Here is a 14,633-nt window from a genome sequence, read left to right on the forward strand (position 1 = left end):
AAAGAGACAGGCCCAAACCTCATGTTAAGACTACATCACATCAAAACACCTCTAGGAGATAACCCACCAAGGAAAATCACAGTAGTGATTTTTTTAAAAATACTTAGTCTTTCCTTTAGCAAATGAGGCTTGCAAAGAGGCCCTCTCGTTCCCTATTCCTCCCTTATGTCCCTATATATATATTTTTTTTTTTTCACATTTTCAGAGTGATTTAATATGCTCTGTTTGAGGTTTCTTTTCACCTGTTGAAACACTGCAAATGAGATTGCCTTGTGTTTCACACTTTAGGTACATCAGCAGTTTTACTTTGCTTCACTGGTTTGTCATTACAAAGACTCTTATCATATGTTCTATGAATGAAATAATAGAACTTTTAGATTTTGGGGGTCATTTTCTATACTTCCCAATCTTCCCTATTTGGCCAGAGGATGATGGTATCTTGCAGTGCTTCCTATTTCCCTCTGTTTAGGATCATTACCTGCTTTAAAGAACACTGGGAATGGAGTGTTGGAGATCCTGGCCTCTGGAACTCACTTCCTCTGTGGTCAGTTGGAGCTTTGTCCTCTGTTGCTTTTAGAGCACAATGCAAGATGTATCATTTTTGTTTGCCTTTTCCTTGACTATTGTTTCTCTGTTTGATGGCTTTTATTGAGAGATGAGTTAAAACCATAAAACCCTGAATACATTTTAATTAAAAGGGAGGGATGGATTCACATCCCTAGAAGGTTTTAGTTCCAAGTTGGATCCCCAAAAGTAGAGATGGCTTGTAGCACTATTTATTTAGTTAGTGCTTATGACTGGTTTGGATTACATAATGATGCCAAGGTTCCACAGAGCTATGCACAGCACAAGTTTTTATAATATTAACAATGATAATGACATCAAAACATATGAATAGAGCCCTTTTTCACTTTTTTTTTAATAGCTTGATAGCAGGAAACATCACATATCCTGATGCAGCAATATTCTATTTTCATGTCCCAGAAGTTGCAAAGTAGCATTCAATTCATGCAAATGATCCATGGATTCTACTTTCATAAGTGTTCCTTGGCCTTTTAACATTTATGTTTCATAGTACTCACCCTAAAGCAGTCCTGTATAATAAGTCAAAGTCAGTGCCTATGTAACACCAGCAGACCCCAGTCATCACTGGCCAGGGTCAAACTTGGGACCTCTGGAGCTTAATGCATAAGCCACTTCGGCATGAGCTAAAAGACACCTCTCTTTTAGCCAAGGCTGTAACAAGCTTATCAAGCTCTAGCTGGCCTAAGTGCCACTAGGGGGGGATAGAGTGCCACAACAAGCAGGGATGAGTTACATCGAGATGGAATTAGGATTTAAGTGTTCTGTCTTTGAGTAATGTGCTCAGAACATCAGACCGTGCTTCCTTCAAAGTGCAAACAACATATAGAGCTACTTCCTCCATCACTGATATGCAGCCATTTCTGTGATGAAATGTTGCTGCTGTTTAATAGCACCAAGCAATATTAAGGAAGAATTTAAGGGGAGAGAGGTGGATTATTAAATTCTGTTGGAACTAGAGAGGAAAGTTTAGTTAGAATATAGTGTAGCTAATTGTTGAAAATTGGAATATGTCCAGGACATCAGGGTTAACATGCCTGCTTTTGTGAAAATTGCCAAGAGATCTATAACTGAGCACAAAGGATCAGGTGCTCAGTTGTACATTTCAAATTAAAGTAGTCATTAGCACAAGGTCCAGACAACATGCAGGAGCATGGGTTCAGCTCTGAGTTAGCTCACCCATCAAATCACCACCACGTGACTTCTTGTAGCACCAGGACATATCTTTTATTTTTTTTTTTTTAAAAATGCCTTTTTCACAAAGAGTAATTTTAAAAACTAAACATTTCTCAAGCATGTAAAATAAAACCCTATTTACATATACTTCTTGTAGAAATTTATTATTCGAAAAAGCCAATTTGGCCTGACAGAGGTTGGAGACCTATCTCTTGAAGACATGAAGAAAATTCGCAATCTCTCTCTGATTGAATTAACAGCCTTCTATGATGCTTTGGGAATAGAACTAAAGAGGAACCGAACAGAAAGAATCAAAGGACGAGGTAAACGTGCAGTGGTAGCTGGCTGACAGGTGTCTTGTGATTTGTAGTACTTAGTAAGAAGATGCTTATTAGGCTCCACTTTCTCTCTTTCTTTTTACATCGTTTTCAAAAAGAAAATGGCCTTTTTGGAGTCCCTCTCACGATCCTGTTGGAAAACGATCAAAAGAAGGTGCCTGGAATAAAAATTCCTCTCATCTTTCAAAAAGTGAGTAGAACAAAATCATGTGTGGCTTGAATTTTCCTCATTAGCATTGACACTCAAACAGACATCAGATAAAAGAAGACAGACTTTAATGGCTTCAGGGTGTTGGCAATTTATTTCTGTCCATATGTTGTGATTTAAACATCTTATGAGACTTAGATCAAAAAACTGTTCTTGAATATCATGCATGCTGGGAGTTTTTCAATTTGGGGAGTATATTTATAATATATTGCACAGGAAATGTACAGAACCAACTGGATAGGATTCTGCTCCCCTTTTCATTTGACATGTAGATCAATGAAATGTTTTTGAATGGGGAGCATTTATAATTTCACATTATTTCAAATTGCAGACCTGTTGATTTATCTGAGATTATCAGAAGTGAACTAGTGTCATCTGAATGAGGTGCATAGAGCCAAGAAGATGGTCATTCAACTGAAATAGTATGACGCTACAGTGACATCCAGTGTATGGCTCAGTTAGACACACACCTGCATACACACACACATTTATATGGACATCCAGTTTTAAGATTAAAGTCACATTTAACTGTAAATACCTCCTGAAAGAAAACAAAGAGCTAGTATCAATTAATTTAGATAGTCAATTTGGCACATTTGTTATTAATCTCTGTATTGCCAGCAATCAACTTCACTTCATTCCTTGATAATTTCACTTTGGGAAGTTATAGAGCCATGCAAATTATTGATTTTTTGATATGTTGGCTGACCAAAAAAAAAAAAAATTATTTGGGGCCAAACAAAATGGTTCAATTTGACCCTAAACAAAATCTTTCATTTAAGTTCTGAGGATTTTTACCTTTATGCAAAAATAAAATTGAAGTGAAATTTAAAACAAAAAGTCATTTTGAATCAAAAAATCAAAATGTTTCATTTTGCAAATGACAAAATGTTTTTCTTTTTTTTTCAGCCAAAACAATTTGGCAAATCTGACATAAATTCATGACATGTTTTCATCAACCCAAAGCTGTATTTTTGGTGACAAAAAGTTTTGTTTAAAACATTTTGTCCTGCTGTAAATCTGATACCGTGTTAAAGAGTGTTAGTGATAGAGCTGGAGGAGGGCAGTTCGTAATGAAAATCCAGAGCCATGTGAATAAATGTAACAAAATTAGTCTTTTCCCACTTTTGCATTTTGTCAAAACAAAAATACTCTGCACTGAATGTTTGTAAAGAAGAAATGCTGAGACCAGAGAGGTCTATTCACATTGCGAAAGAACTTTCCTAAGATTATTTTCTTGTCTAAGTTCTCAGTTCTGACTACACATTTATTAATAGGCTTTTCTATGGTGCTCATCACCATAATAGTTGAGCATCTCACAAACATGAAGGAAAGTATCCTCATAGCTCCATTGTGTGGTAGGGAAATCAGTGTGACTTCTTGCTAAGAAAGATACTGTGCAATGTAAGGATGGCCCCATTATTATTAATTTATTATTAGAACTACAGAAGTTCCAAGAGTCCCAAGTTAGGGGGCTCTTGTTGTACTAGGAGTTGTACAAACACATAGGAAAACATGGTTTCTTCTCTGAAAATTCACAGTTTTAGGAACACAGAGCAAGTTCTGATTGATTTGCTAATATGGGTATTTATTATTCTTGATGATAAACTAGATCATCAAATGGTTTTTAGGGGAGGCAGGTTGCTAAAAGGTAAATAGTATTTTTAAAATGCTGCTGTTGCATTTTAGCTGTTGCTCAAGCTTGAGGAAACGGGTTTAGAAACGGAAGGAATTCTTCGAGTTCCTGGATCTGCCTCAAGAGTTAAGGTACCTGTGTTTTCTCATTCACCTTCTTGTAACCAGTAGAGTCTGTACAAAGTGGCAAAGGTTGTATAGAGAGATTCTCAGTCCCATTATTACCAGCAAAAACAGTGGCTTGTCATTTGCTTCCTGAAACTGAGGACCATAACTTGGCATGGTCTAATGTTTTATTTAGAGGATACATGGACTTAGAAGTGCAGCTCTCCTCCACTAAACCTGTGAGGAAGGCCCCTCAGTTTAGAATTTATCTGACCTCCTGGTCACTCAGAACTGCTGTGATCTCACTTCTTTTATTTTAGCTTATTTCAGAAATACTGAGTCACTAGACTGAGGTTATCAAGGAATTTAAGCTAAAGATCTGACTCCATGTAATTTTAAGCTTCTTGTAATATTATTACTCATTTGTCCTTTGATTGGAGTTTTGGGGTCCCACATTTGGAACTGTGAGAAGTATGTCCTGCTGCTCAGTTTGATGAAATGAAGTACTCCATTTTCATAGCACATATGAGTAGGATTGGGCCCACTGGCCTGTGCTTGTAACAGTCAGTGGCTTTGTTTGCCCCCCCAATACGTACCATATTATTAGCAAGTAGACTATAATAATACATGCCTTCCTGTAATGCTTATTGTAAATTAATACATCCATCTTATGGTATGAAAAATGAGGTTTTCTCTGAGTGACGAGAGTGATGTCATGATATGTGGACTCTCAGTTCATCTTAAACACGAGGCCATTATTAAAGAAAGTAGCAACAAACTAAAGAGACAAACAGCCTTTCACACAGCTTAAGTTCTAGCTTTGTCTTCCTTGTTTACCAGAGGCCCCACCTGCCTGGAACTCTATACAATACACAAAGACATCTTTCTAGTGACTGAATAATATACTGCAAGTAACCTATTGTTACAGATGAGATTCACAGTTGCCAACTTTCATGCGGTAAATAAGCACCCCAACTTTCACAATAGGCCAAAAATCAAGCTAATCCCATTTCAAAACAAGGCCAAAACAAGCTAGTCCCTAAGAACCCCAACATTCCTATTTCCCCCGCCCCCCGGCGTGTAGTCTGGGACTGTGGTGGGCCCGCTGTGCAATCCCTGACTCTCTCCCCACTTTGCCTCCCCTTTTTTTGCTGGGAACCAATCAAAGAAAAGGAAGCAACAAACTATAACAAGCAACAGGCCAAACAAGCTACAAGCCAAAAACTAGCCAACAAGCAACTCACAAGCCAATTCAGCCAAAAACAAGCCCAATTTCTGTGGTTTTTTTTCACAGGTTTGGCATGTCTGGTGAGATGACTACAAAGCAATGCTTAGTAGCTCTGGCACTCAGACCATTAAATGAGAGAACAGGTCTAGACCATAAAAAAATCTCCAATAGTTGGTTCTCATTCACTTACAATCATTCGCTTTTGCCTGGCATTAATAACTCAGTATCTTTGTATTTTTTCCTTTGGTTTATACATTTTAAAATGATTCCTGCTCCCCTGGCTATAACTGAATATTCCACCAGCAAGAAAAATAACCTTCCTACATATAATCAGTTAGGCTTCCCAGTACTGTGACATCTGCACAGTGTAAAACAAGAGTGCTTCAGAAACTTGGAGAATCCTGCATGTTCTTTAGCTGGTTTGGTCACGTGATTAGTAATAGCTAATAAAATATGTGACAAGAGGAGGCTTTGTGTGAGAGACCTGTATAATAATGATATGCTTCTATGACTCTTCCACTTTGAGCAGTTCATTTCACGTTTAAAAAAACAAGTGAGGAGTTTGCAGAAGGTAAATATGTTTGTTGGAGCTATGCAGATGAGGGATGGGCCATTCATGGGTGTAGAGGGAATCAGATGGGGCCTCATGATATTTACTTTGGATAGGGCCCTGCAAATTTATGTCTGAAGATAACTAATGCCATAGGGGGGCTTGATCCTGCAAGGTACTGAGCACTTTTTCGTGCTGAGCACCTCAACTCCTCCTGACTTCATTAGGTGTTCAGCACACTCAGCACCTTCCAGGATTGAGCCCCGAGACTCTCCAGCTTCCTGATTTCAATTGCCATCACTATACATATTTTTTTATTCTTTCACTTTTTCTGTACATAATGTAGACTTTCTGTGGGGTTTATGTGACAGGGCTGCTTTGTATCTTTTGTTAGTTAGCTTTTGTAGTCTGTGCACATACTACACGCTATCTCGTTCTGCTGTTCCGACCTGTACCCAGAGCATCACTTGGTGCTATGCGTCTGACTTTCCTGTACTGGGTGGTAAGTCAAACATCCACATGAACGATCTCATGTGTTTTATTTGAGTCTTTATTCATTTAAGTGTGTCCAACAAAGTCAACCAGTAGGGGATAGAGGGAAAGCTTTTCCTAAGCAGTTCCAGATTTCATCCTTCAAAGCCATCGTATATTATTATGACATGAATATTTGAGGGCATTCCAACTCAACATTAGTTCTTGTTTTTAAAAATCAAAAGCATATGGACGTGCTTAAAAGTTACTTTTTTTAAATAACAAAAAATATAAAAGAAATAAATACAAATTTTCCTCTGCCTCTAAGATGTGTGGTATGCACTGAACCAAAATGTATGTTAAGCTACCCTCTTGTAAGCTCAGAAACAAAATGAAAAAACAAACAAAAAAGACTGTTACAAGAATATATTTCTAAAAACTAATTACACACAAATGAAGTGTATATGTAGAAAGTCGATGTCTCTCTTCTCAGTTCTCTCTGTTTCTGGGACCTTCCTTCCATTCTTGAAAAACTAAACAGCAAAATCTTGAAAGCTCTTTCTCTTCCCTTGTGGTTATAGTGAAGTGATGGGCCTTGCTCTATATTTCGCAGTCAGGGTAGTTAATCCTGATGTTTGAATGGATTAGGTGCAAGAGATGTGACTGTAAAGGAGGTTGAGATAGCAGAGAATGCAGCCAATACAGCGTGCTATTAAGAATGGTATTGTAACACTATACACCAAATCCTGAATGACTTTATATTTCCGTTTGTGCCAACAGTTTCACTTCATTACATGTAGTGGCATTTGATGTACAATTTCCTTCCATTGATGTGAGGCATGTTAAGCACACTATTTATTTTTAACAACTCTTCTTTCTGAATATTTTCTTGCCGATTGCTAATGCAGATTTGATGAAAACATGATTAAAAACCAGCACATGAAATATAGAGCCAAATCCTGCTCAGTTAAACAGTCCCGTTGAAATCAATGACATTCTTTGTGTCAGTAAGGCAAAAGCAGCTAGGAGTGATTAGAAAAGATACTTAATTTTAAATGTGATGATTATGAATGAGAAGACAAATAGTGAAACTCTTACAGCCAGACAAGGCCATTTTTCAAGAGATAAAGGTACAAACCAGACTGCCGTTTGTACGGTCGTCTTTGGAATATCAATTTAAAGAAGCTTTCCTTTCTAGCTTCCTAGTAGAGCAACAATCTGTTTAAATGAAAATTAAGTTAGTATCTTTTGCCTAGGCTAGTACTGGCCCTCCTATAACACACAAGCTTTTTTTCTTAATTTATATTGGCGATTTTTGTCCTCTTAAGAGGCAGCAATTTAGCAGTTCTTTGTGTTGCTGTCTTCAGCACTATCAGACAGGGAAATGTTCCTCTTCACTTAGAACTTCTTCACATTCAGGCTATCAGTGGAGAATATCAATGTAAGGTGTTAACGTCCCAATCCCTGAATCTTATTAACATATCAGATGGGGTTGTTTGTTTGTTTGTTTTTGCGGGGAGATTGGACTTTCCAAACTGTAATCCAGAGTTTGGGCCAAATTCTGTTCTCATGTGGTACCCTGCTCTCTTTATAAAAAGAAAAGGAGTACTAGTGGCACCCTAGAGACTAACCAATTTATTTGAGCATAAGCTTTTGTGAGCTACAGCTCACTTCATCGGATGCATCCGATGAAGTGAGCTGTAGCTCACGAAAGCTTATGCTCAAATAAATTGGTTAGTCTCTAAGGTGCCACTAGTACTCCTTTTCTTTTTGCGAATACAGACTAACACGGCTGCTACTCTGAAACCTGCTCTCTTTATGTTCACCATCCACACACATGTGGGGTTTTTAACTACTTACACTTCAAAGCTGATTGGACCCTAGTTCTAGAGCACAGATGCCAGAAAACAATTGGTTTAAGTGGGAAGCCAGGATAATACAATAACTATTTTACCTGCCTGCAGGTTTTGGCCAGAGTTGTGTCAGAGTACTGAACTGGTACCATAGAGGTCTTTAAAATTGATCAAACAAGTTGGCACTTGTCTGAAAAATAAGCCTAGAGAAGAAAAGCAAGGACTTCTGTCTTCCAAAAAGCAGCCTAATTGTGACCACACATGAGAAAGCTACTGGAGGGCTACCGGAAGCAGAGCTCTATATAGCTCAAAAGCTTGTCTCCCTCACCAACAGAAGTTGGTCCAATAAAAGATATTACCTCACCCACTGGTCTCTCTAATGGGAACTACTGGCATATACAAAACACGTGCAGATTAAATGACTTTGAGGATGAATATCCTAGTCCCTTGTGTGTAAGGGTTAAAACCTCTTTCGTGTGTTTTAAATAAAGAAAACAAACAATGGTGTAGAAATGTTTGTTCAAATAACTGTTCCATTTCAAATTCTATACTTCACAAAGCTTTCTTTGTTGCTCATGGCATTTGTGAGATGAAATAAAGCTCACCAATCAGAAGCTGTAATTAAAATCAGTCACTTTCTTTTGTCTTGTAGTATCTCCGTCAAGAAATTGAAATAAAATTTCATGAAGACACATTTGACTGGGACCAAGTACGAAACAATGACGCAGCAGGACTGCTGAAGATGTTTATAAGAGAACTCCCGAGCCCCCTCTTCACTGTAGAATATCTGCCTGCCTTCATCACACTAGTGGAAAGTAAGTAGAAAGAAATTAGTGTAAATGGATACATATGAAAAATACAAAATTGCTAAAGAAGAGAAAAGAGAGTGCCAGTATGTCATAACTATTTTGGTTTCCTGTAAGCTTTCTTTTCAAATGGTACTTGGCATATTTGACTAAACATATAGAAGTACCAGTTAAATAGCTATTTAAAGCAGGCTGTGGTAAACATTGCAAGCACATAGTGGTTGAAAACTGGCTTTTGTACATAGATTTTACCATATTTCATTCACACGAACTATACATTTAGTGAATAAAAATTCTCTCCAGTGTAAAATCCAATCACCACACTATAGTTATTATTTTATTAGATTTTGTTTTCTTTCATGAAAGATTATTTTTATCAGGATCTTTGTGTAAGAAATGTATTAACTTGCGGAAGGCTGCAGGTAACTAAGTTTTGGGTCCTAATTTTCCTGTGCATTCTGATTCTGAGCCACTTTTTCTATTTTCAGTTATAAGAATGCAGTAGTGCAGATTTTACTTAGTGAATTCCTGTTGACTTCAGTACAAGACTTGTTTGGGTTAGGGCTGAATGAGAAGAGCAGAATGGTGCCTTTATTGGGCAAAATGGTAATAGACCCTATGTTCTTATAAAGTCAGATTGTGACCAAGCAGTCTGTGTATGTTCAAAGAAGGAGGGAAGTTCTAGCAGTTTACTCCATCTTGCAAACTGCACACAGGCTGGTCATGAGGCTCACTTGAGTGCATGGAGCTAGGACCTCCTGGGGGAGAGTATGAAGGAGGTGAGATTGACGAGAAATGACCGCACTCTTCACCCCATAAGTAGTAAAGCAGCAACAACATTTCCTCTTCTTCCCCCTACTCACCCATCCACTCTTCATGTTAGGGAGCTCCAGGAGTCCTTATGCTTCCAAGAGTCACATACTGCACTCAGAATAGGCTTGTGCCTTTAAGGCACGATGGCCCTTAGAAACCTACACTCATGCTATACATTTTTATAGAGAGCCAGATTTGGGACTAGGCACAAGAGTGAAATTAAAATAAAAGAAGGATAAACAATGAATCTACAATCTAATGGCAGATGGGTCCAGTAAATCACTTAACAAAGTTAGTCTGAAACTATTCTGAAAATAAATTTTGCCATATCATCTTGAAACTGAGAAGTTCTATATTATAGAAGTGTGATCTGATATACAAGGCAATCCCACAGTGACATCAAAGAGGAATTGGCCAGTAACCAGCACCGAAGGATTTAAGCCTTAAGTGACCCGGAGAATAGGTTATTCGGGGAATGTCTCCCCAAAAAGGAGAGATTTTTCTAAAGATCCCTGCACCCTGTAAATCCAGAATTGGAGATTAAAAACTAAGTTCTGTGTATTAGTATCATTAAATGTCTTCCTTCCTATTTGCCCAGATTAGTCAAATATAATTACAGGTCCACGACATGTAAGGAAAAAAATACCCATTAAACTTAGGACATTTCTGGTGAAAAGCCAACATTTAATTTAGAAAAAGAAATGAATGCCATGTATCAGAGCAGCATCTGTGATTCTCAGCACTTACTGCAGCAAGGACCCTTGCCATCTACAAAAGAAGTCTCTGCATCATTTCTCAGTATAACCTTTCCCCTTTAAATGTAATCCTATAGTTTGTCTTTATGGCCCTGTAGTAGTTGAAGATGAAAGCAGAGATAAAGTTCCAGATGCACAGCTACAGGGTAACTCAAGAGGGTGGGTGAAAAAGTGACCTTACTACCTCCCTGATCCTGTGGTAACTATATGCCATCCATTCCCGAACAGCATTGCCCTAAATCAACAGAAGGGAGGGGTTTGATAGAGGAGCTCTATGCCCTGGTTACACTGTTGGTGTAGTTGCAAAGTAGCCTCGCCATGCATTTCAGAGTTCTTTCTAGCACAGATCTAATGGTAATTATGACTTTTAAAATATTAATTATTATATTCTTAGAAGTCTCCAAGGTCAAGTTACAGTTACAAGCTTTGCATCTGTTGATCATGTTGTTGCCTGATGCCAACAGGGATACAGCCAAGGTAGGTGCTTTGTTTGATGATTCCTGCATCTGTATTCTTTGACTTTTAAATGAGAGTCAGGGTTTGTTCGTAACAGCAAATGATCAGAATCCTCATCCGCAAAAATATCCATGTTGGTTTGTTATCATCATTCTGAAAAGTTCTCCAGTTCTCTGGGGAACATCTAATGGAACACAGCTGGTTATGATATTTATTAGGAATAATATCTGTTATGGATATAGCCCCTTGCTTAATAGTGAATGATTCACAAACATGTTTTTTTTTAATGTATTAATTATTGGCAGGTATTTGCCAGATAGTTTGGGTCAATAACATTCAAACTACGGGCTTTTGCAGTGTTCTCTTTGACGGTTCGCTAATTACGTATGTCATGTATCCATTTATTTCCAGTTTTATTGCATGTTGATTTGTGTGGATTTCTTTTATGATCGTTTATAATCATGTGTTCCCAATACTACATATTAGTAGGGCTCCATAGGCAGCTGAGTAGGGCTCCATTCTTGGAACTGTCACCTTGTCCTACTGGGTGACCTCAGACAAGATATTTCATCTCCCTGTCCCTCTGTTTCTTTGTCAGCAAAATGGGGATCATGACAGTGACCTCCTTTGTGAAGCACTTTGATTTCTACTGATGAAAAGTACTATATAAGAAATAGATAATATTAATAGTAGTTTTTGGCCAAAATCCATATCCATGAGCAATGTTTCACAGGGCAGTCTATGGGCCAATAATGCTAATAATTACTGATGATAAGTTCTTAAATGAAATAGAATTAGAAATACTAAAGGTAAAAAATGAATGTTCCTATCTACCCACCTGTAACAAAGCATTGTTTTAATTTAGAAATGTCTTCAACATAATTTCTGTTGTGTCATTTCTGAGTTTCTAAAAATGTGTTTATCATACACGGGCAGTTGTTTATATACTGTTCTAAAATAACAAACTGGCAGAATTAATCCCCCGAAGAACTCCCCAATAACAACAACAAAAGCTCAGCCTACTCAAGTGCACTTATTCAAGTGAAAGCCTGAAAAAACAGATGATTCTTGCACTGCGCCCAAAAGGGCAACAAACTGCCCTTGATATTGGCACTGACATGCAGCAGTGATTTCTAGAGTTGAAGCCCACTGCTGAGAACTCCTTACTTCTATCATGCGAGAGATAACATCCTGGGCCTGTTGGCAGAAGTTCCCCAGGCGGAAGTGAAGGGTTGGTACTTAAGCAGAGAGGTACTTCTTAAGGTAGTCAGGACCCAAACAATGTAAGGCATATAGATCAAAATCAACATCTTGAATTGTATGTGGAGACCAGATAGTAAATAGCATAATTTATAGAGCAGAGATGCAATATGCTCTCTCCAGGAAGCACTGCTAAGTAAGGGCCAAATCCACAGCCCATTGAAGTCAATGGAAGGCCTCCAATTGGCTTTAATGAGACTTTAATGACTCTGGATGAGATCTATTCATGATATATACTTGATATATGAGAGATGGCTGAGTGGTCTTCAGGGACTGACCCATGTACAGCACATTGTAGTAGTCCAATCTGGACAACACAAAGGCATAGATAGCTTTCCTAAGTACCGCATCCAAGAGGAGAGATTGCAGCTTTCTAGCCAGGTGCACGGTGAATTTGAAAATGTTGTATTGATGTTGTATTTCATGATGCATTATGAGTGGCACTGCTTTTCCCAGGCCTTTCTGCAGTTCCTGAAGAAGATAGTGGCTAATGAAGGGAAAAACAAAATGAACTTATGGAATGTTTCCATGATTGTTGCACCAAACGTCTTTATCTACAAGGGCAAACATGCAAACCAAGAAGAGATGCAAGCAGCAGCCACCACGGCACACATAGTGAGACTTTTAATTAAGTACCAGGACATCCTGTGGACAGTGAGTAATGCTGACTACAGTATATGTGTTTTGGTTCCCATATTTGTTTTTCTAGGTTTCAGAGCTGAATGCAGCAGCCACAAGGAAACATGCAGCAATATCTGCCTGGAACACCCAACTGACAATGGTGAAATTAATCTCTGTACAATGCTTTGGTCCATTAGCCTTGTGTTCACCTGCTATGCAAGCTTGAGAGAGCATTAATATACTGTGATTCGATTAATGTAACCACCAGCTAGCTTTAAGTCAGTCCAAAATTCTGTTTGTAAGCCATTTTCAGAAGGGGTTGTTTCATGTCTTCAAACTTGGTAGTTCTTTTATTTACATCCATGTATGTGCAGTGTGACATTGTGTTTTTACTTCTACATAGCAAGTGTGAGACTCTTCACTTTTATTGTATTACTAAAGGGAGGACGTGAAAATAGAGGTCAGCTTTACTCATTGGCTTGTCATTCTTTCCTTAACCTTTTTGAGGACTGGATGGAGTCATTCATTTCAAGGCTACTCACTCAAATCCAGTCCATGTCAATATTGATCAGAAGTCGTTACCATCTGGTGGCTTTTGGTGGTCTATGTGAATGTGCTGGCAGTCTCACTTCCTTTTCTAGGAGACAAAGGATGGCCCAGTGGTTAAGGCACCAGTGTTGGACCCAGGAAGTCCCTGCTGTGCCATAGACTGCTTGTCTGACCTTGGGAAAACATTTAGTCTATGTGTGCCTCAGTTCCCCATCTGTCAAACAAGGATAATAGTACTTCTGCTCCTCACAGGATGATGTTAGGATGGCATTACAGATTTGAGGTGCTCAGGAACTATGGTAATGGAGGACATGTAAGTCCCCAAGATAGATCTAAAAGATACTATTGCAATTGGCATTGGTAAGCATCCTTATTGACTGCTTCAGCAGAGAGGTCATAGATTGAATGGGCATGGAAAATGAATGATCATTTCATCCCTCGTGGTGTCTGAGTGATACTGGGGAAATTTGCCCATGCTGTACTTCTTCTGGGAATAAACAGGACTCAATTTCCAGTGCTTTTAATTTATCATCTCTCACAATCACTGAAGTCACTTGGCGGGGGGGGGGGGGAAGAGAGGGCAGGGGGAAGGTTTTCCCTCCCATCCTTTTGCATACACTCAGCCTTGGCTTCCTCTCTCTAGGTCCCATCCTTCCTGATTTCTCAAGTGAGAAAGATGAATGAGGCTACAATGAACAACACCAAGAGACAGATGATGTTTGACAAGGGTGTGAGAAGATTGCTGAGGAGAAAGACCATGGAACGAGAGAGACCTGAAAGATCAGAGGTGCATTAAGACATAACATTTTTAAATGGTAGCTTTGAGTTCCATCATGTCGCCATGTCTTTTCAATCCCCCTGGTGCTTTCTCCTGTGCATGGGAAAAATCTCCTGTCAAATTTCATAAAGCTGCTACCTCATCCAATTTAAATCCTTCCTTGAAATCTACCTCTGTTGCAATACTAACAAATCACTCCGCTCTGGCATTGGATTAGGCAAGTGGCAAGCTCTCACTTTTTTCCTTCAATTAAACTGTTTATTTTCTACCTCATCTTCCACCCACCCCTTCCCCATCTGACTATTACATCCTGTCTGGCAGAGACTGAGAGGTCTCTAGGGCAGGGACTGTCTTTGCTCTTTTCTGTACAGTGCCTAGTACAACAGGACACTTCCTATGGGGTTTTCAGGCCCTACTGTAATACAAATAAATAATAATAACAACAAATA

The 14,633-nt window shown here is 38.6% G+C and overlaps 1 protein-coding gene across 4 annotated transcripts in view; it reads left to right on the forward strand.

The window, feature by feature from the left end:
• The window catches only part of ARHGAP28 (Rho GTPase activating protein 28), a 160,633-nt gene that overhangs the window by 134,914 nt on the left and 11,086 nt on the right, over positions 1 to 14,633 (forward strand). For all 4 annotated transcript variants that reach the window (XM_084621689.1, XM_084621686.1, XM_084621688.1 and 1 more), the window contains exons 6-12: positions 1,916 to 2,081; positions 2,195 to 2,286; positions 3,994 to 4,071; positions 8,799 to 8,961; positions 10,915 to 10,997; positions 12,693 to 12,890; positions 14,050 to 14,193. In XM_084621689.1, coding sequence (XP_084477815.1) covers positions 1,916 to 2,081; positions 2,195 to 2,286; positions 3,994 to 4,071; positions 8,799 to 8,961; positions 10,915 to 10,997; positions 12,693 to 12,890; positions 14,050 to 14,193 — 924 coding nt within the window. The remainder of the gene's footprint in view (positions 1 to 1,915; positions 2,082 to 2,194; positions 2,287 to 3,993; positions 4,072 to 8,798; positions 8,962 to 10,914; positions 10,998 to 12,692; positions 12,891 to 14,049; positions 14,194 to 14,633) is intronic.

Source organism: Lepidochelys olivacea, assembly GCF_965140295.1.
Source record: "Lepidochelys olivacea isolate rLepOli2 genome assembly, chromosome: 2".
Taxonomy (NCBI): domain Eukaryota; kingdom Metazoa; phylum Chordata; order Testudines; family Cheloniidae; genus Lepidochelys; species Lepidochelys olivacea.